General features: G+C 45.6%; 1 protein-coding gene across 16 annotated transcripts in view; it reads left to right on the plus strand.

Annotated features, from left to right (window-relative positions):
* Nucleotides 1-13,087, plus strand: part of ALPK1 (alpha kinase 1) — a 50,182-nt gene extending 37,095 nt beyond the window's left edge. For 13 of the 16 annotated variants that reach the window (XM_064510597.1, XM_064510599.1, XM_064510601.1 and 10 more), the window contains 10 exons: nt 550-609; nt 2,205-2,291; nt 3,034-3,110; nt 4,689-4,784; nt 5,341-5,445; nt 5,871-7,959; nt 8,770-8,923; nt 10,458-10,620; nt 11,556-11,742; nt 12,377-13,087. In XM_064510597.1, coding sequence (XP_064366667.1) covers nt 550-609; nt 2,205-2,291; nt 3,034-3,110; nt 4,689-4,784; nt 5,341-5,445; nt 5,871-7,959; nt 8,770-8,923; nt 10,458-10,620; nt 11,556-11,742; nt 12,377-12,573 — 3,215 coding nt within the window. In that variant the 3' untranslated portion in view covers nt 12,574-13,087. Of the gene's footprint in view, nt 1-549; nt 1,697-2,204; nt 2,292-3,033; nt 3,111-4,688; nt 4,785-5,340; nt 5,446-5,870; nt 7,960-8,769; nt 8,924-10,457; nt 10,621-11,555; nt 11,743-12,376 lie in introns of all 16 variants that reach the window. The other 3 variants (XM_064510611.1, XM_064510612.1, XM_064510610.1) reach the window with 3 other exon arrangements.
* The last annotated feature ends 7,217 nt before the right edge of the window (nt 13,088-20,304 follow it).

Here is a 20,304-nt window from a genome sequence, read left to right on the forward strand (position 1 = left end):
GTAAAATATGAACAACATGCACAGAAATTTGACAGAGATATGAGAGCCTGACTTGAGAAAACCTTTCTCCCTTTTTAAGGTTAAGCACTCCTCCAGGAATATAGTGTGTTAAGCAAAAAGAAAAATGCGCATAGTTTTATCTTACTGTGCAGCCACATATTACAGAATATAGCGTATGAACAGATACAGCTATCGACAGTAGCAAATCTATGTGCAATTGATTGCAGGATGTAATAGGTTAAAAAGCACAGCTTCTTTGTGGGATTTTCTAAAGCAAGTGTCTAACTAGAAACAGCTATCTCCTCAGCTGTTTTTAATGCAATATTTTTTGTATATTCAAAATAGCTTATATCAAATAGATTCCTGACCATGAGTTAAAATCTAGCAGTACATATTTGAATAGAAAGTTTAGAGTAAACATGAACACAATGACAGTGATGGGAAGATGAATAAAATTTGCAGGAGGCTTTCACAGATGAGTGTTTTTGTTCAATTCATGCTGCATAATGCATTTTTACATTCATTTTCTATCTTTGCTTTTTTTATGAGGTAAACTTTTAAAAGCTGAATATATCTTAAGCAGCCTTATTAATGACAATGGAGCAACAGGTATGTATTTCTTCTTTTCCAATTTCATAACCTTTATTTTGGTGGGATTTTTTTTATACCGATTGTAACAGTCGCACAAATTTCAAACATAGACAGTCAGACCTCAGTAGTGACCCATTACATCATGCTTCTCTTTTCATCAGCTTTCTTTGCTAAAATGTGGAAAGTGAGACTTTCTGTTTTAAAACTTTCACAATTCATCCTTGTGTATCTTCACTTGGGTGGAAACATATTTTGCATTCTGCCTTAAGAATTTTAAAATATAACCCAATTTCAAGAAGTTGACTGCTCTTGAAAACAAAGACCAAAACAGAAACCCAGAACCCAAACATTGTTAGTGTAATGCATATCCTCCAAAATCACACTGACTTTATAAATTAAATGGATACTTTATTCTAAGCCCGTACACAGACTGCAATATAATTATTCAGTATCCTTTAGAGTTAAGAAAAAAGAGTGAGTCCTGGAGCTTACAGCACTTTCTTCTAGTGCTGGATAGACATGCAAAACTGTACAAGGAGGAACACTCCTGACTGCTTGACAGTATTTTTAGAAATTAGATATTTTGCTTCACTAATCCACCTTCATTTTCCTTCACCAATTCACTAATCATGTCAGACAGCCAAAATAATTATTTAATTATGATTCTTGAGACAATATAAATTTTAGGTTTTTATATCTCTTATGTGTCTTGTTAGCCTTCAGGAATCATTTAGCCAATACATTCAGGTTTCTCTACAGCTGTGAAAATTAGGAAATTTAGCAAAACTATTCTGGTTTGTGTTAGTTTGTTTTTAATTTGAAAGTGAGATTCTCTTACATTTATGTAAGAGGGGTTTAAACAAAATGCCAGATATCAATGTTAAAGTAATACTGGCTGTGAGAAACACTGCATTTCAATTCTTGTGGGAATATGCTGGTTTTTTAAGGTTATTTGCATAATATTCAGTGATAACACTTGTTTATTTAACATTGAACATGCATTGTTGAACAGGTACTTCGTGTTGAGAACTGCAGTGAAATGTTCAGATTATTTAGGAAAGATTAATGGCTTGATTTCATACTACATTGAGAAGTTCAAGTACAGGTTTGACACCATATGACTTGATGTGTATAACTAATCATACCGTGTTAAAATGAAAACTGCTGGTTTTAATATATATAATACACTGATATCTGAAAAGAAAACACAGTTTAGCAATGGTTAAAAATTACTGTATTGTGCTCTCCTGTATATACTGATGATAACAGAGATATTCCCATATTAATTTTTTTGATTGATTTTTAATATATCTCTGAATAATGTTTATATAAAATGACTTTTTGTTATCTTACAGAAGAGTGGCACCTTTTATTTTTGTGTTGTTCTTATGTTCTGTATATCTATGATTCAAGTTACTTGCTTCTATAACTGTCTTGTTGTCTTCCTTAATGTACTGTCACTTTTGTCATCTGTCTGCTTCTAAGGCCTGTCTCAAGCCAGTTGAATTCAATGAAAAAATTCCTGGTGATTTACTGGGGTTTAGGTAACCCTCGGAGGTCTAACATGGCAGCAACACTTTTTGTACTCTACTAAATTTTTCAATGCTTTTCAGGTACATGGCGATATGCTAAGGAAAGTGATAGGACTCTTGTTCAGTCAGTCTGTTTGCAAATCAGAGGGCAGATTCTGCAAAAGCTGGGTAAGGCTCTTTTCTACAAACATCTATTCAAGGTTTTTGCTGTTTTTCTTTCTTTGCAGTCAACACTGAAAATGTTGAAATATGCATGTCATATGTCAAAGTTTTAGCTTATGTAAAACTTCTGCCTGATGTCCATAACACAGCTACAGAAGATGAGTTGTACGCATCTGTTTGAGGAAACAAGGACCTAGCACCATTTACCAAGAAACCACATTTTAGAAATGGGGGGTTTTTTTGTTTTTGTTTTTTACCAATCAGACCAGAAGTCAAGGAACATTTTCAAATGTTATGCCATATTTTCCTGTGCTATTCCATATTTGCTAATGCTTTTTCCAAATTTGCTATTCCCAAAGGCAAGCAGTAGCTTGTCATAGATACACTGCAATGGTTTCCTCTGTCAATACAAGAAATTCCCTAACTTTGAGCATTATGGACTTCTATATTCCAGGCTTGGTACTTGAGATCTGCAGCCTTAATTTTATGCTGTTCTTTTGGTGTGACCTTTCATTTTCAGTGACTGTTGAGCTGATGTCTTTTATGAACATAAAATGTGTGTTTACAGACAGCCAAAAGCTAAAGTAAACTAATAAATGTTCACTCTCACTAAAGCAAGAAGTTCCATGGTATGGTTTTATACTGTTCTGAGGGATCCTAACTCAAGGAGGTATAGAGTAAACTCAGCCTACTGAAAGCCACCTGTAGCAGTTATCTGCTTAGTGACTATTTTTCTGCTTTATTTCAGGGATGTGGTATGAGGCAGCAGAGTTGATCTGGGCTTCAGTTGTTGGTTATTTCAAGCTTCCTCAACCAGATAAAAAGGTAGGATGTCCTTTGCATTCTGGGTATCCTTGCCAATCTGAAAATCACTCCAGATTACCTTTTGTTTGCCTCAGTCATATCTTTTAGAAATAATGTTTCAACTGTTACGCCTCTCAGACAAGGTTAACAGTCAGGACAAATACTCCAGCTGAGGTCTGTATCATACACTGTTTCTGCATGCATACAGAGACTTATGGGAACCTTTCTTCCAGCAGAGGAGCAAAAGCAATAGTTTTCATTAAGCAGAATGTTCCAAAGTGAACAGTCACCTGGGATGTCACAGGTCTCTCTGACAAGAACAAACTAATCCCAGAATGCAGCCATGGTTATTTTTCAGGACTAAGGCTAATTTTTTTCTGGTAGCCACACGTCTGACTGTTGGAGTGTCCACGAGCTGCGCTATGCTTTCCTGGGTGGGTGGTGGATATTCCCTAGCACTGTAGTATATGAACACCTCACAACATCTAATGTGTCTTTCTTAAGCACCTTTGTGAGGCAGGGTCACACTAATTTTCTCAGTGCAGATGAAGCAACAGTCATGCAGTGTGTCTCTAACTAAATGGGAATGTGAACCTATGTCTGCCAAGCTCCCAGGTGATGCTTTAAGGAGTTTTGTAAGTGTACACTGGTATAGGATGTACCACAAACACAGATCTTGTCACCTCTTGCGCTACGTTAAAGCTTGACCTCCATCTCGGAATATTTCTGTGGGAGCAAAGATGTGAAGTGAATTTTATAGAAAGCATACGGATACTTCCTAGCTTTCTTAACTATTCAGCAGGGCAAGCCCTTAGCTATCATGTATAAATCAATGTTCTAGAAAGAGAGAATTTGCAAGTTCATGGATCTACATATTCATGTCTTATTTTTAATTGGTTCTTTAAAATCAATTACAATTACAGATTAACAAAAGAAAGTTATAAACCAAAGATTTAAACTGTTAACACTGGGAACTCTTGACTTTTGTCAAACTCTGTTTATTTGTTTTGAAATAGAGTAATAAGCTAGGAAAGTGTTTTGTCAGCACAAGTGGCTTGCTTTCCTAGGCTACACGTGATCAGCATTATTACTTCTATCATCTGTCTAGATGTCTTCACATTGGACTTTTTAGAAAGATTGGGATGTGCTAGTGAGTTTTTAAACACTGTTTTTGGCTTTCAATAGTCTTTTCTGCAAAACAATATAAACAAATGTGAGTCTTTTTTCAGAGGTGATTAGCCAAGGCTTAATGCAACTTTCGGTAATCCCACAAGACTGCACTTTATCACAAACGACACCTTGGAAAAACAGCTGAGGGAAATGCAATGCTGTTCGAGTTTCTGTTCAAACTAGAGGTATCGTTAATCCAGATAGCTGCCATTCATGAAGCCTCACATGTTTCACCAGGCTGTGTTTTCTGCACGCTAAATTAATAAAAGCCAACCAAGATGACCTTTCTGAATTTCTCAGCAGTGCTTCTCTTCATTGGCTCATTTTTTTTATTTCTAATGTGTCCTACGTAGCATCTAACGTATTATGAGCACTAAAAATCAAAATACAGGGGAAAAGCCCTACCTTATTCTTCCATTTCTTTTTCAGGGAATTGCTACTTCCTTGGGTATTTTGGCAGATATCTTTGCTTCTATGAATGAGAAAGATTATGTCCGTTTTAAAACCAGTGCTGAGATTGACCTGGTAAGATTTGCTATTTGTCTGCAGATTCTTCAGCTAAATTATCTGTAGTTGTTCCAAATTTATGCACACTTAGTCTGTTCTCCAGCTCTTCTGTTGTGCTGAGGGGCTGAAGAAAGCTCCATTGCTCCAGTGGGAAAAGTTCATTAGCACTTTGCTTCAAAGTAAAGAAACATTAAGAATATTTATAGGGAGTGTATGTGTGTGTAGGCTTGCATTCATATAAAATGTGATATAAATATATGTATTATTTAACAGAAAAAATATAGCATGTTTATAGAGCCAAAATGTGACACATGTATAGTGCAGCTGAGTAAAAAGATTCCTGCAGAACAGAAAATCTCAACAGACCTGGCTGATGATGTGTAAGATTTGACATCTCAAAAGTTTTGAAGGCCTCAGAGAGCTTAGGGAACCTACAGATCCCACTGGACTCAGGTGACCAAATGCCAGGCTGTCTCCCTCCAGTCTAACAGGGTTGCTTACCAGGTAGAGTCTTTTCTTTGAAAAGAGAGCCTTTAAGCTGAGGTTTCCTCTCTTGCTTTTTTCATTTTACCAGCGCCTTCTGGGAGAGTTCAGTCATCGCTTATTATCAGCTGCAGAGGCCTGCAAGCTAGCAGCAGCCTACAGCCAATATACCCCACTGTTTGTGCTCACAGCAGTGGTAAGTATGATCTCTCCTCATTCTCAAAGCGTCAGTTGTATAAGGGAAGAGTCCAGGTTATTAAATTTGGATCTAGATCCAGTTTTCAAACATTGCATTGTTCAGGACGTTCATATCTGTGTTGTGGATATGATGCTACACATTATACTAAACTCCAGCTGAACAGGGAAAGATGGGCAGAAAGCAGTAGAGTGAGGACCAGCTTTTAAGCTCACCAAGGAGTGCTGCTTCTACTATAACTCCAAATACATTTAAAAGGAAAACAAGTAAGATTATTTCCGGCTGGAAATAGAGCAGCAGGCAGCCCAAGCCACCATTTGCCTCAAACTGTATAAAGGAAAGAAATAGAATTTTTCCTCTTTTTATTTATTTGCAAGACGTCCAGGTTTATCATTTCTTGATCTTAAGTGTTTCCTCCCCCTCAGAACATCCGTGGAACATGTTTGCTGTCCTACAGTCACTCCGAGGACTGTCCGCCAGAGCGGAGAAGGTTCTACTTGTCTGAAGCAAAGGAATCCTTTGAGATTGGCCTCCTCACCAAGAATGAAAGCAGTCCTGTCACCAGCAAGCAGGAGCTCCATAGTTTTATTAAAGCTGCTTTCTGCCTCACGACAGTGCATCGATGGCTCTATGGGGAGAGCGAGAAGCTCCGTGAGGTCAGTCAGCTATGTAAAGAAGCCATGGGAAAACTGCATGCTTACAGCACTTCATTTACTGAAGGCGAAGACAAAGGAGTGCTTGCCAAAGAGATCATGTCTCTGATCACATCTGTTAAGAAGGGCTTGCAAGTGGAAAGCTTCCCTAATTCTGATGCCAGGTCTTACGTTCCAGATAGTTACAAAGGTGCAGTGGAAAAACCTATTCTTCAAGGGGAGGCAAACTTTGAGAAAATCCTTGCAGCGCATTCACAGCATCATCTGTCAGTGTGTGAAGTGTTTGAAAATACTTGCAGGATTCATAAAACCACACCAGGAGAAGCCAGAATGGGAGCTTGTATCACAACGTTAAAAACAGAAACAAAAAACATAGATACTGTGTGTATCACTGAAGAAACTGTGTGTAAGGGGAAAGACACCGCCAAAAGAGGTACTGCATCAGAAGCCAGAAGTAGCTCAGAGAGACTCAATGGCCAAACAAGAAATAAACACGTTGTTTCTGATGCGACAAAAAGCTCCTTTGAGGAGACTGAACCATTTGAAAGAGTGGTGAATGGTGAAAACAGTGTATTCAGCAGATGGGAAAACAGGAGTCAAACTACTCCTTCAGAGAGCTCTTGGTGCAAGCTGTCAAAATCAAGTTACTCCTCCAGCTGGGAGGAAGTAAACTGCAGTGGCAGCGAAGAGCCCCCCAGGGAAGGGCAGCAGCAGCGAAAGGGCTCAGCCGGGGAGCAGTGTTGCACGACAGAATCTGAGGAAAACGCTCCAGCCGGTGGCTCGCGCTCATCGTGTCCCGGAGCTCGGCACCCTTCTCCTCGAGAGCCTCCGCAGAGCTGTTTGGGGTCTGCTCAGCCTTCCGTGGAGGCAGAGGCGCCCCTGGGTGGGAGGCTGGTGGAGAAGTCCTCTGTTCGCGGGGAGCAGCTGTCGGCGGGGCGGCACGCTGGGAAGAGCGCTTCAGGCAGGACCGCGAGGGAGGCGGGCGGTACGGGCTTGGCGAGTAAGGCGGGTCCTTCCCTCCCCAGGCCTTGCCCTGGCCCTGCCGGGCCGGGGAGGGAGGCGGCCTCTTCCTCCTCCTCCTCCTCCTCCTCCTCCTCCTGGGAGGGGCTGGAGCCGCGGGGCGGGCCCGGCTGCAGCACCGCGGACAGCGGCCGCGGGGGGGGCGCCGCGGGCCGGGGGGGCGCCCGGGCCGGCGCCGGGGCGGAGACCGCGGGCAGCACGGAGGAGGCGCCAGGCGAGGCGCGGCGCCACGCAAGTGGGGTCGCTTCTGCGACGGCCGCCGGCGTCAAGCCAGGCGCCCGCGGCTCCTCCGTGCCAGACTGGCTGAGGAGATCTGCGGCAGCGGTGGGAAGCGGGTCGCTCAAAATGCCCGAAGTTGACCCCCAAGCAGAGACCGTAAATGACACTGACTTCGATTTCATAAATACCGGTAGCTTAACATACCGTTACGCTACGGAAACCGTTCCAAAGCATCAGCCCGCTCCCAGCATGCAAACGACTTCACCCTCAGTGGGACAGATGTCCGTAACTGACCACTTTGACTGTGCTACTACTGAGGAAGATGAAGAGAAGTCTCAGAATATGGTGGACAGGACGCAAGGGTCCGGCTCACCTCTGAGTCCGTGGCACAAACCAGCCCAGATGTCCCGGAGTTCCCCTGAGAGTGTACATCCATTTCTGAACCCAAGGGGAAGCGGTTTCGTCTTCGTGCCTGGGAGAATCAAGGAAGAAGTCCCCGATGCTCGGTTTCTGAAGGATGATGATTACTCAAGGCTTCTGTCGGGGGTAGGGCACAGCTGGCTTGTCCAGAGACTGTTGCCTACAGGAATTTTTAAGGCTAAACAGCTTCAGAAAGCATACTGTAAGTTTTTGCGCAGCAACGGGCATTTCCACATAGCAGAGCAGTCTTGACTCAGGCTTTTTAATGTAATGTTTTAATTATCATTTATTAGGACTCTTTAAATTACTTGTTGTTGTTTTATTGTTTTTACACAAATACTTTAGCAATAATAGAAGAACATTCCCTCAAACCATTTTCTCCTACTCCTTACCCATTTATGTATCAGTCACAGCTTCCCTTGATCGATCTCCCTGCCCACTCGGGCCCTCCTGCAGCATCCCTTCCCACAAAGCGTAACTCAGGCTGCTCACTTCCCTGTGCCAGTCCATCAGGCCCTTCTCTGCCTTTTCATCTGAGTCTCTAGTTTTGCCAGCCATACAGAGCCCATGTCTCACCACTGTAAGTTACATATCTGAGATAATGGTTATTAAACTAATCATGAATAACAGCTTATTTGCCATATACAGGCATATGATCAATAATATACAGATGTATGATCTACATACTAAGAAATACACAAGTCGCTATAGGATGCCTCAGTGGGTTCATTAAGTATAACCCCCCACCACCACCACCCTTGGGACTTCATCCTATCCTGCATGTTTCAGCCCTTTTAGGTTTGGGGGGTTTCTTTTGTCCTTGATTGTACAATGTCCAATTCTGCACAATATCTCAGTATCTCTTAGTATATGTTTTATAGCCCAGTATTTTGCTTTCAGAGGAGCCTGGATATCTTAGCTCCTAGGCACTCGTGTTTCATCCCTCAGCACAGGTGCAGAACAGTCCTTGAAAGACCTTGTGCGTTCTACCTGTGGGATTTTCTTGTTGCAGCTGCACTCCTTTTGAAATACTCAAAGAAATCAGGCCTCTGGACAGGCCAGGAAACAGCTGTATTTATCGGGGACTACCTGAACGTGGCAAAGGAAGGCAAGCAGAGAAGTGCATTTTGGATCCACTTCCTGCATCAAGAGGAAAGCCTGGGAAGGTATTGTTCAAACCAGTTTCTGAAACAAAATGTTTATCCATCCTAATTCTATATAAATATGAATGAAAACTGTCTGGTAAAATTTGACAGGTACCTGTGATTCAGTTAGTCCAGTGCCTTGTTACATAGTAGCCTTTATCAAGTGCTCTCAGAAGACTGTAAAAGTTTGTACTAAGAAAACTACAGAAATCACTGTCACCTTGGGAGAAGATTTTTCCTTTACTTTGGCTTGCACTTGGTTAGATTTTGACTGATATTCTGAAGCAAGAATGTTTTATGGCTTTTCCAAGCCTCTTGGATGTTTTGTCAATCCTTACTATGCTAGTTCTTCCCATCACCCCATTTACCTCTCTCCTTTTGTTTTTTGGGAAGAACAAGCTACTTCATTATTTTCTTCCGACAGCCATGTTAGTGTCCGTTTTCTCATTACATCTCTTAGGCCTGACTTCACTTTCATCCATGCTGGGATAATTGTATGGGACCTTAAGTGACACCTCTGTTTATCTGACTTCTGGCTTTGCATTAGAGAATTCTTGTTTCTGATATTCCCACACATTCAAACAAGGCATCCTTAATTTAAAATAAACTTGTTCTTTAAGAGAGTGTTGCCCAAATTAACAGTAATTAACCTAATGGAGATTTCAGAGTAGGCTTTTCATAAAACAAGTCCCTCTAATCCTACTCCTGGGTAGGAGATTTAGCGATTAGTAGTATTCAGCAGGGCACAAGCACAGGGTATCTCACAGTTGGAACAAACTTCTTGCTTGCCTTCATCTTCCTGTGCAGACACCAGCATTTGCTCTGGTCATAGTCCCACAGTGGCAGCTCCACACCGGCTCCAGTCTGAAAGTAGGCAATCTCGGTTAACCTGGTGCTGGGCCTGAGTTAGGAAGGGAATCGTGAGGAGCACGTCACCCTAGCTAGCAGAGCGCGCTACGATCCCAAGTGTCTGGCTTCCCCACTAGGATTGCTTGGCTGGCAACAAGCTCGTTCGTAACACAACGAAGGAGCAACACTACCTATGTGAAGAACAGGCACTTCAAGTGTGTTTCTTTAATTTTTAGCAGTGGGTTTATGAAATGGATGCATTTGCTCTCAAGCAGGTTGAAGACCATCCATTTGCTTCATATAGGCCCCTGCACCAGGGAAGCCTTGCTTGTTGCTTATCACAGATTTTGGATTGTTGTTGAAAGTAGCTTATGAATTAGTATGGATTAAGAACGGTATTTTAAGTACTTCTGAATCAGGTCTCCCTTCAGAGTCAGGAAGAGTTGTCTTCTTTAAACATTCCCAGTGTTATGAAACCCCATCCTAGCATTCGGTTAACCTTTACAGCATTTTATGCCTGTAAGAGGTATAAAAGAAAAAAACACAAATTTAATCACTGACACTTTAAATGGCACTGCCAACAGCTGGCTTTGCGTATGAACAGCCAAGCTCTGCCTTGTAGTGATGTTTCTGCATCACAAGCAGGGCTTTGCAATTGCAGTCTGATGCAAATCTGGCTACGCCAAACATTTGTCTGTTTGTTTAGGTACGTTGGGAAAGAATATAAGGAAGAAAAAGGGCTGCTTCATCATTTCAGTGACGTGGAACGACAAATGACTGCCCAGTACTACGTGACGGAATTCAACAAAAGGCTGTATGAGCAAAAGGTCCCCACGCAAATCTTTTACATCCCTTCTGCAGTACTTCTGGTAAGAACTCTCTTCTGAACGATACAAAGGAATTGATGTAAAGAGGGCTGTAAATCGATTTTGGTTTAAAATACAAATACTGAGGCCACCTCTAGCTGGCACATTATAAATCATGTGGTCTTACTGGGTAAATGCATTAGCTCATTTCAAGATATAAGACATCTACATGCAGAGCTGTGTCTTCTCCAGATAAAACAGACATGGGTAGACAGGGTGCACTTCCCAGCATGGAAAAGTTGGATCTGATACTCATACGCACCTTACTTAAATATTCATTATGTACTTCTTAGGGTTATATTCTACACTTTTTTGTTGTTTTGTTTTTCAAATACAGAGAGCCAAGTAGTTTCTCTCCCCCTACATGGTAGAGAGCAGAATTCTTTCTTTCAATATTAGTATGTACACTGTAGCATGATGTGCATATTACTATATCTGCTGGGCAGTCTGGCACTAGATCTGACTTATGCCACTGGCTAATAAGGCCTAATGAGAGCCTGGCATCAGTTCTCAAGTCTTTCCACATAGAAACTAATTAAAAAAACCACTGATTATTTGCACAGCTAAGATGGAACAGGTCCAAGTTTGCCCAAGGGTAATCTTTTCAGCTTTCTAGCTTGGTCTCTAGACATAGTCCCTTGAAACATGTTTCCCATTTTCTGAACAAACTGGACATTTGTAGAATTTGTTGCTAACAGAGTCTGGCCTGCCACGCTGATTTCACACTGTATCTCATACTGCTATTGCTCTAGTTAAATGTGAGCTCCTCTTCTAAACATGTGTTCTTGAGTCAGCAGTGGAATATGTACATTTTTTCCATCCATTTTTGATGGAAAGAAAGTTCTAGGAGGAAAAAGCAAAAATTCAGTTAGTCAAGATTTAGCATCCTTGTTTTCCCATCTCTGCTTGGATGACTAACATTAAAACTCTCCTTTCAGATACTAGAAGACAGAACTATAAAAGGCTGTGTGAGCGTGGAGCCTTACATCCTTGGAGAGTTTGTGAAGCTGTCTAATAACACAAAGGTAGTAAAGAACGAGTACAAAGCCACACAGTATGGGCTGGCCTATGGCCATTTCTGCTATGAGTTCTCCAATGGGACAGATGTTGTTGTTGATCTGCAAGGTTTGTATTACAGAGAGTTTCATATATTGCATAGCCTCTCCCATTCCAGAATATGCTATACAAAGGGCATATCCTCTCTAAGTGACACAAAGTGAAGGAGGTGCGTGCAGATATGCTCTTGGCTTGTGCAGTGCTCTTGCTCTCCACTGTATTACAGGAATAGCACATAAACCATGTTCTCCCTACTATGTCACAGCTTCATGCCATGGAGTAATCTGCACCCATTTAGAACAAGCCACTCTACAAAGATGCTTCCTGTGTAACCATCTAAAGGAGACCCATTAAAAGAGACAGCAGTTTTTGTCACCCTCACGCTTTCCTAGAATTGGCAGGCTTGAGCAAAGTCCCGTATTCAGCTAGTGGAGAACTGAGCTCTCTTTGGTTAACAGCCAAGGATACAACCATTCAAACTCAGCCTTTATCACATGGTTTCATTGTGATACTCATACACACCTTACTTAAATATTCATTATGTACTTTTTAGGGTTTTATTCTGCTCTTGCAGACATAGGTGTAAACTGGGAGTCACTGCACTGGCATTAGCAGAGCAGGGGGTGTGTGCCAAATGGAGAGAACCGAGTACAATAACACAAAGACTGCTGTTTGATACCAGGATGTTTCCTTTCTTCTACAGGTTGGGTGACAGGTAATGGGAAAGGCCTCATTTACCTCACAGACCCCCAGATTCATTCTCTCAATTGCAAAGATGTTTCACACTCCAACTTCGGGCAGAGAGGAATTTATTACTTCTTCAATAATCAACATGTGGAGTGCAATGAAATCTGTCGTCGCCTTTCTTTAACAAGGCCCTCAATAGACCCACCAGTGTAGACTCGTGCAAGACAGTCTAACAGAAAATGACCCATAAGACGGACAATATTTTATACTGCACACAACAGAGCCACTGAGGCAATACCCATGTGAGTCCAGACAGTCATTGCCTGAACAAGTTTGGAAAAGGTCTGGTCTTTGCATCCAGGCTCATAATACCATGTTACCGTCTTGTGTGCCATCTCAAATGTGTGTTGTTATAGCCATATATAAGAATTAACAGAAGAGCCTAAGAGGAGTAAGACTGCAGCCTCCAAAATTCAGAGCTTAGCAAGGGGTGCACTGCAGGACTGTATATGCTGCTGATCCATCTGCAGATTCAATAAGGGCAGTAGGCATCAGCTGCTCTTTGGAAATGGAATATGAAATAGAATGAGACAGAAGCAGAGAGTTGCATTTCAACCATTTTGGTTTAACTGTACTTGTAAAATTCTCAGCAAGTGCTGAGTAAGTGCTTCAGGGAACAAAAGATAGTATACTGGTTTACTAAAAAAATAATAAAATGTTTCTTTCAGAGGTGTGTGTGTTTATAGGTACATATGTGAACACACAATGTCTAAACAGAAGGAACTATGGTATTAACTGTAACAGCCAAGAAAACTGCTGCCCTTAGAGGAAAAAATACTCTCCTTGAAGCAAGAGATGTTTTACAAGGATGATCAAGGACCGCTGGGTTTAATAAACCCTCAGAAGACTTTCCTGTGAGTAGACTAGTTCTTATTTAGGGACAGCACATCTCTTCTGCCCTTAATGAAACTAGGAGCACCATAGATTGGGTGACTAGTTCTACAACTCTGATTCCCACAAATAATCTGATTGCAAATGCATGTAGCCACTTGTGCAACGGAGCGGTTCGTGGAAGAGGCCAGCATCTAGTGAACACAAGTGCTGTTACAGAGTTAGAGCCTCAGTGCCCCTTTAATTCCAACCGAATGGGCAAAGTATCTGCCTCTGGTCTAAGCCAGAGGGATTTAGTTCAAGCTTTCATAATACAGCTTCACAGAGCTAGCAGGTGCAAGGCGTTCATGAACACAAGGAGACTCTGCTCAGCCACATCACTGACAAGGCTGGGAAAGGGCAGACAGACAGAGACTTGCAATTTGCTGCCGATAGCAAGGAAGACACACTGAGCTGTGCCTCAGCACTGGTTGCTGTCCTCGTCAGTCTTGTCACTGACAGGAGCCACGCTGTCACTTTTGTCAACCTCAGTACCTGACAATTCCCTTCATGCAGGGCTGAGAAGGCCCACATGTGGTGGCCGAAGCAGCCTGAAGGAGCACAGGAACCACAGCGAGCCCTATACACGTATTTGGTGGGGCCTTAGCCCTAGAACAGAGCCTCTGCTGAAAGAAGCTTCATTTCCGAGATGCCATATAGCAGTTTGCAAGCTAATGCGCTAATGGGAATTTAGAGGCACCAGTCTAACTATCCTGCATGCATGTAATAGTCTGTATGCTTCCTCAGCCAGCACTGCGCTTTACGTGCTGCAGAAAGACTCCCAGTAACCTTAAGAGCCTCCAGCTCAAAATCCAGTTATCGTCACCAGCAGATCTGCCGTAGTTTATTGCTTACAGACCTAGTTTGGTACAACTGGCTTGCCAGATTACAGTTAATACAGCCAACGCTAGTGCACAGGGTATTTGATGTATGAGCTAAGCATTCATAAGTGCAGCTTAGACTAAGAACTATTCAGAACAGGTACTAGAGTTTTAAGGGGTTGCTTGTGAATTAAACACAAAAAAAATGCCCTATAACATTTAGATGATGTGTTTACACACTGTGCCTGTGAACAACCTGCACCAAGAGCCCTTATCCTCTCACCCCACCCCACTCATATGGCTAAAGACTTAATTTTACCCACACAATGAGGGTTTTCTTCTTGTCGCTTCTGCCTGTGCTGGGAACATACTTTACTATCACACGTACAAACAGCTGCAGCTTAGAATATGTCCTTTAACTCAAACATTTGAGCTGTATTTTGGTTATTGTTCATGGTTATAAAGTGTACTCAGAGAGCCCCTGATTTTTAACACCAGCACTCTTTGAACGGCCTGTGGTATGCATGCTGGCCACATGCTTCAATAGCGCTTGCCCGGGTTAGAGGCAGCTGCAGCTTTTTACTTTTTATGAAACAATCTTTTGTGGTTTTTCTGTTGTGTTTTTTTTTTTAAACCGAAGCTTGTAATTCATTCATGTGACCTCCTTGGACTCTTGTGAGCCACCACCTGGAGAACTGGAGAGTGTGAGCTGCAGAGCTATGCCGGTCGCTTCCCATAGAGCCACTGAGGGCGCATTCAAATGCCATCGAACGTCAGCGCTGCCTGCATGGGATGGCCCTTGCCGCCCCCACGTTTTTCCTGAGCACGGTCCTACTGATGAGCGCGATGCTGAAGACAGGGCTCGAACCACATGGGCGGTACTGCATCCTAAGAAGAGGCCTACCAGATACGGCAAATTTCAATAGCAGTAACCAGCTATCTGTCTCTGAGAGGCCCAAATAGTGGAGTTACACCATCACAGTGAATTTCAGAAGCAGGTACAGGAAAGCGGTTCCCATCCATTTCTACAAATTCTAGCTAAACAGCTGAAATCTTAACTTTTTCCTGCACAAGTTGCTTAGCTGAAAAGAGTCAAAGCAGAGCGCGTGGTCAGATAATGCTATACACGTACTGTTACGGTGCCTTCTCGTTCCTTGTGACCCTTTCTTCAGCTGAGAAAGCATCCAGAAGAAATAGCGGGGATGGGAGTTCCTCCCACAAATGCTGCGCCCCGTCAAGGCAGAGCTGAGCCGGCTGCAGCTGCTGGTTGAGAGATGGGGAAACTAAAAGTTATCGGAAATATTACCCGAACTCAGCCTATGATGAAAGAACCATTTTTCAAACCAAACATGCTGGCTAATGCATTTTAGTCCTGTAAAATTCAACTGTCCAGTTTAAGTCTACTGTGGGCAGAAATTTAATGAGCTAACTGCTCAGGACTGATGGGCTTCCCCCTTCACTTCCAGTGGGTGATTAACATCATGCGCTGACGGGAAGGCATTTGCTTCAGCTTTTGTCATGAACACATTACAGGTACGACACCCAAAACACACGTGCGCGTGCACACGTGCACACACACACACACACACACTCTCTCTCTCTCTCTCTCCCCCCCCATCCCCCCTCAAAGACCACTGGCGACAGGAAGGACCAGCATTTGAAGCAGACAAGAAGGAAAGGAAGGGGATTCACCTGTGCTAGTGATTTCAAAGAAAGAAGGGCAAAGAGGGGGACTGCCAGGGCTTTTCCTTTCTTTATACAGAATAAGGTGCAACATAGTTTTCAAAAGCCTTCCTTACTTGGAGAGAAAGGAGGAGGTATGTAAAAATTCTGATTAAAACCAGAGGGCCTATCTTTGCATGTACAGGTTGCATCTAAGTTCATATTGCAGATGGCAAGTGATCTTACAGTCTTTCAGCCCATCTTTCTTGGTGCTAGTCTCCTAACCAGGACGTGGAAAAGCTGCTTCTGCGAAATTTCAAGAAATGGTTTTACGTACTCCCTATGAGTGCCACCTGCGACTGGAATAACTTTCAGGAGTGGAGCTAACATTTGCTGCTGCACAGGAATCTGTCTCTCAAGACAAAAAAAAAAGAAAAAAAAAAGACATTTTAGTCTTCAAAGACCTTGCCAACACATCCAGAATTTGTGTTTGCACATGTGCTATGACGTTCTTCCTCTGCAAAAGGGTGTGTAGCTTTCCTGCTAAAGCTGAAGCTGAAAGCTCCCTTCCTTTAGAATTCCCCCTTTTCCTCGAGAGCCGAAACGTGCCCCGACCTTCCGTTGCCCCACGCCACAAAGCCTGCGATCGGCCCTCTCGGGAGATTTTCGTGGCGAGAAAGGGAACACCGCACTGAACTGAACTGCCACAAAAAGATGGGTCCCCAACACAGCGCTAGCCTTAACCAAACCATCAGCTTTTGTGTCTGCAACCAGCAGAGATTTTTAGGCTTTTGTTACCACTTTTTAGCTGTGCTATTGTTTTCTAGCTGATGTTTGTGCTGAGTTGTTTGGAGAGATGCCCTATCAAGACACCAAACAATTAGCACTAGGTGTAAAGAGTGAGCAGCAAGAGAGAAAAAAAATTAAATCTCTTTATTATGGTGCATAAACCTTCAGTGCTGGGCAGCTGCGCAGGAAGAAAAATGCATTCAAAAATATAATGCTAGTGTGAATAATCCTTTCCAGAATGCTGCTCGCAGGCTGCTCCAGCTTTGTCAGGTGAACTTGAACTGGGCCCTCAGCTTTGCTGCCGTTCCCATTGCACGCTGCCTATCACCCCGGGGCATTCACCATCTTGACTGTTGTTAAAAGGGAGCAAACAATCCATCATTGAGCTGCGGAGTCACTTGCTCATAGAAAAGTAAAATCGGCATGTGACGGTACACTCGGCCCCACTGTTTCGCAGATTAAAGTGATACATGAAAACTCACGTGTTACTGGGAAGATTAAGCCCGTTATCTTGTTCTGCAGCCAATAAAGGCCTGCCTTGTCTGCTGCGGGGAAGCGCCGGACTTAACCAAGTGACAGAAATTGGGCGTACGTCGGCTAGCGCGCCTGGAAATACAGCTAGAGACTCTGAAGAGGAAACAAAGGTAGTGAGCAAGATTTCAGGAATCAATAGGCAACAGAGGTGCCGCGTTAAAGCCGCTCCGCAGAGCTCTACAGAGCCAACTAAAGGCAAAACGAAACCTCCCTAACAATGTCTAGGGAACAAAGTGCCCTAGTACCCTGCGGGCACCGCCAGCGCTGCAGGGGCTGCTTCATCCCGCATTGCCTTTCAGGTACCCCCTAAAATGGAAGCTTTGCGTTTTGCCATTTATGTTTCTCATAATTAAAGAAAAAAAAAAGAAAAAAAAATCTATATTTAGCTATGCTTTTGAATAAATCTACATAGGGGAAATTTTAATATTTTTGAATTCTTCCTAATATTGCAGTATTAGCATTTGGCAACTGATTTCCTTTGTTGCTTTAGATAATGAGTTGTACCGTCACAGCTAAGTTTTTAGCTTTCATACTTTTTTGAATAAGCAATTTGAAAATGTTCATATCAAGTATGAGCTTGTCCAGGCCCCAGTTAAAGTCGACATCATAACATTTAACCTTGTAGCTTCTACTAGTATTAATCTTTACAGACTCGGACTCAGATGCAGAAGGGTCGATACTTCACGAATGCTGGCTCTCACCCAGCCCGCTGCCTGCATCCCATCCTTTAACACCGGTTTGAAGTCCTGCATGAATTGGTCCGTAACTTTGTCGCCTGAATTGCTGCTACACAAGCATCAGCGCAGCCGCTCCCTTCCCTCCCGAGACAGCCGGGGTTCCCGGCGTGAGCTGGAGCTAGCGTCCGCAGCCATGCCTTCGCAAGCTGCCACTTTTTTGCCTGGCAGTGCCCGGAGTTTTTGGCCCGCGCACGTGCACCACGCTCATGCTGGCGCCGAGGACATTAGCCGCACGGCTCCCCGCCCTTGCCTAAGGGGCCGCAGCCGCCTCGCCGGCCGTGCTGCTGCTGCTGCCCCCGCTCCGGGGGAGCTGGCAAGGCCCCGGGCCCCCGCGCCGCCCCACGCGGGCTTCCTCGCGCCGGGATTTCTGCCCGTGGGGAGATCACCTGGCTTGGACAACAGCGGAGCGTTTAATTTGGGAGCTGGAAGCCCCAGCTCAGCGCTGCTGACCAAAAAGAAACAACTCTCCCCTCTGCTCTCGTGACGTGGCCGCAGAGGAAAGGCCGCTGGCCAGCCGAGGCTTGGGGGAGGCCTGCGTTGGAGAAAGGCCGCCTTTTATGCTAAGTTACTTGCTGCAAACAGAGGTTTTGAGGGGGCTGGTTGGCTACAGCACACGCCAAAGCTCCACGTAAGAGCTCAGGACGACCATCAAGACACAGCGGCCCCACGGGCTCTGCAAAACGAGAGAAACTTGTGCCCGTACAGTGACATATTCACCGTGGGGACGCGAAGGCTGAGGCAGTATTCCCCCTCTAGCCAGAGCATCTGCCCCCAGGGCTGCAGCAGGGCCGCGCTCGCGAAGCAGCGCCGAGGCACCCGCGGGGCACCCGAGGCCGGCCGCTGCGCGTGGCCCCGGCCCGCTCCCACCCGCCAGGGCGCCGTCCCGCCACGGGGGCACCCCCGAAAGCAGGCGCTCGGGAGCCGGCGGCTCGGCAGCAGCGCTGCCCGGCCCCGGCGGCCGCGCGGGACGTGGGGTGCCGTGCCCTCGGCGCGGGCCGTCACGTTAATGGAGGTTGATTTGCAAACGGCGTCGCCCCCCCGCCCCGTTGCCTGACTCCCGCTTCCCCGCTCAATGGCACAGATGCTGCTTTGTGCTGCCCCCGGCCAGGCAGCTATTAGCAGCAAATCCAGCGAGGGAAATTAATGAAGGCGACTCCTAATAAAAGAGAGCTCAGGACTGCCATACCAACTTGCTCCGAGCAGTAATTAACTTTTTTTAAAACTCACGAAGGTAAATATGCCATCAGCTCTGGTCCGGCCGCTCTTCTTCTTAATAAAAGCCGGGGGGAGGGGAGGAGGGGGAAGGCGCCCGCCCGAGCGGCCGCGGCGCGACGGCTGCTCCCCGCCGGCACGGCAGCCCCCGGCGCGGCGGCCCCACGCACCCGCTGCCCGCGCGGGAGGGCCCTTCGCGAAGGCCCAGCCCTGCGGGAGCTGCCGGCACAATCCGTCTCCCCGGCGAGGCACTGCGGCTCGCGGGTGCCTGCACCTCTGCAGGCCGGTGCCCGCCTCCCTGCCAGCACGGCGCTGCGCGTGCAGACCGCTGCTTTCCAACCGTATAAACCAACGTTGCTCCTCTGCTCAGCCACGCGCTCAACCACGAATACCTGGCCGCAGGGCCGAGCCCAGCGCCTTGGCGCCCGGTGCTGCTGGTCTGGCAGCTAACGCTCCTGTTTCTGCGCAAAGTTGCTTCCCCTGTGTATAGAACGAGACGAGGTAAAGCAGTTGGTTTCTACCGTTGAGCAGCCTGCGTGTGCTGCTGAGGGCAGCTGCTTGCCGCGGAGCCAGGCTGCCCCAGACAAGCCCGCTACGCCGGCCTGCAAAGCACGGGCTTAGCTGCGCTTACCCGCCAGCCTTGCTGCTGGCTCCGGTTTAGGCCTTCACGCTGAGTTTATCTGATTACTTCAGCCGGGAGCAGACGGCCTGCCGACACCCCCGCGAGCCGGCGGTTCCCGAAGAGGCAGAGAGCCGGGGGCAGCAACCACCCCGGGTCCGGGCAAGGAGCCCCCGCCCCCCACCCCCCCCGGCCTCCCCCCAGCAGCCAAAGGCAAAGCTGCCCTTGTCTGTAGCGGAAAGCACAGCTCCGGGGGAGCAGGGAAGGCAGCGGGCAGGCCCTGGCTGGACCGCAGGCTGCCAGCAACACGCCTGGCCCCAGAAACACGTGGGCCCGTCGACTTAACCATGCTCATGGGAAGCGTCGTCGTGTCAGCTCTTCCCCTGGATTTGTATTGCAAAGTTACAGACGGGCAGAGCCAGTCAGCGGGTACCATCAGAGTGCCTGGAGGATACCGCACGGACACCTCTGTGTGTGTGTGTATATGTACACATATATATATATATATATATACACGCACACACGCACGCGCGTGGCCTGACCTCCTGGCGCAACCGCGGCGCGGGGCCGCAGCCCGGGCAGCGCGTGTCCCGGCGGGGCGCCAGGGCCTCGAGGCGCCCACACGCCCGAGCGCGGCGGC

The sequence above is a fragment of the Dromaius novaehollandiae genome, chromosome 4, assembly GCF_036370855.1.
Source record: "Dromaius novaehollandiae isolate bDroNov1 chromosome 4, bDroNov1.hap1, whole genome shotgun sequence".
NCBI classification, from domain to species: Eukaryota; Metazoa; Chordata; class Aves; order Casuariiformes; family Dromaiidae; genus Dromaius; species Dromaius novaehollandiae.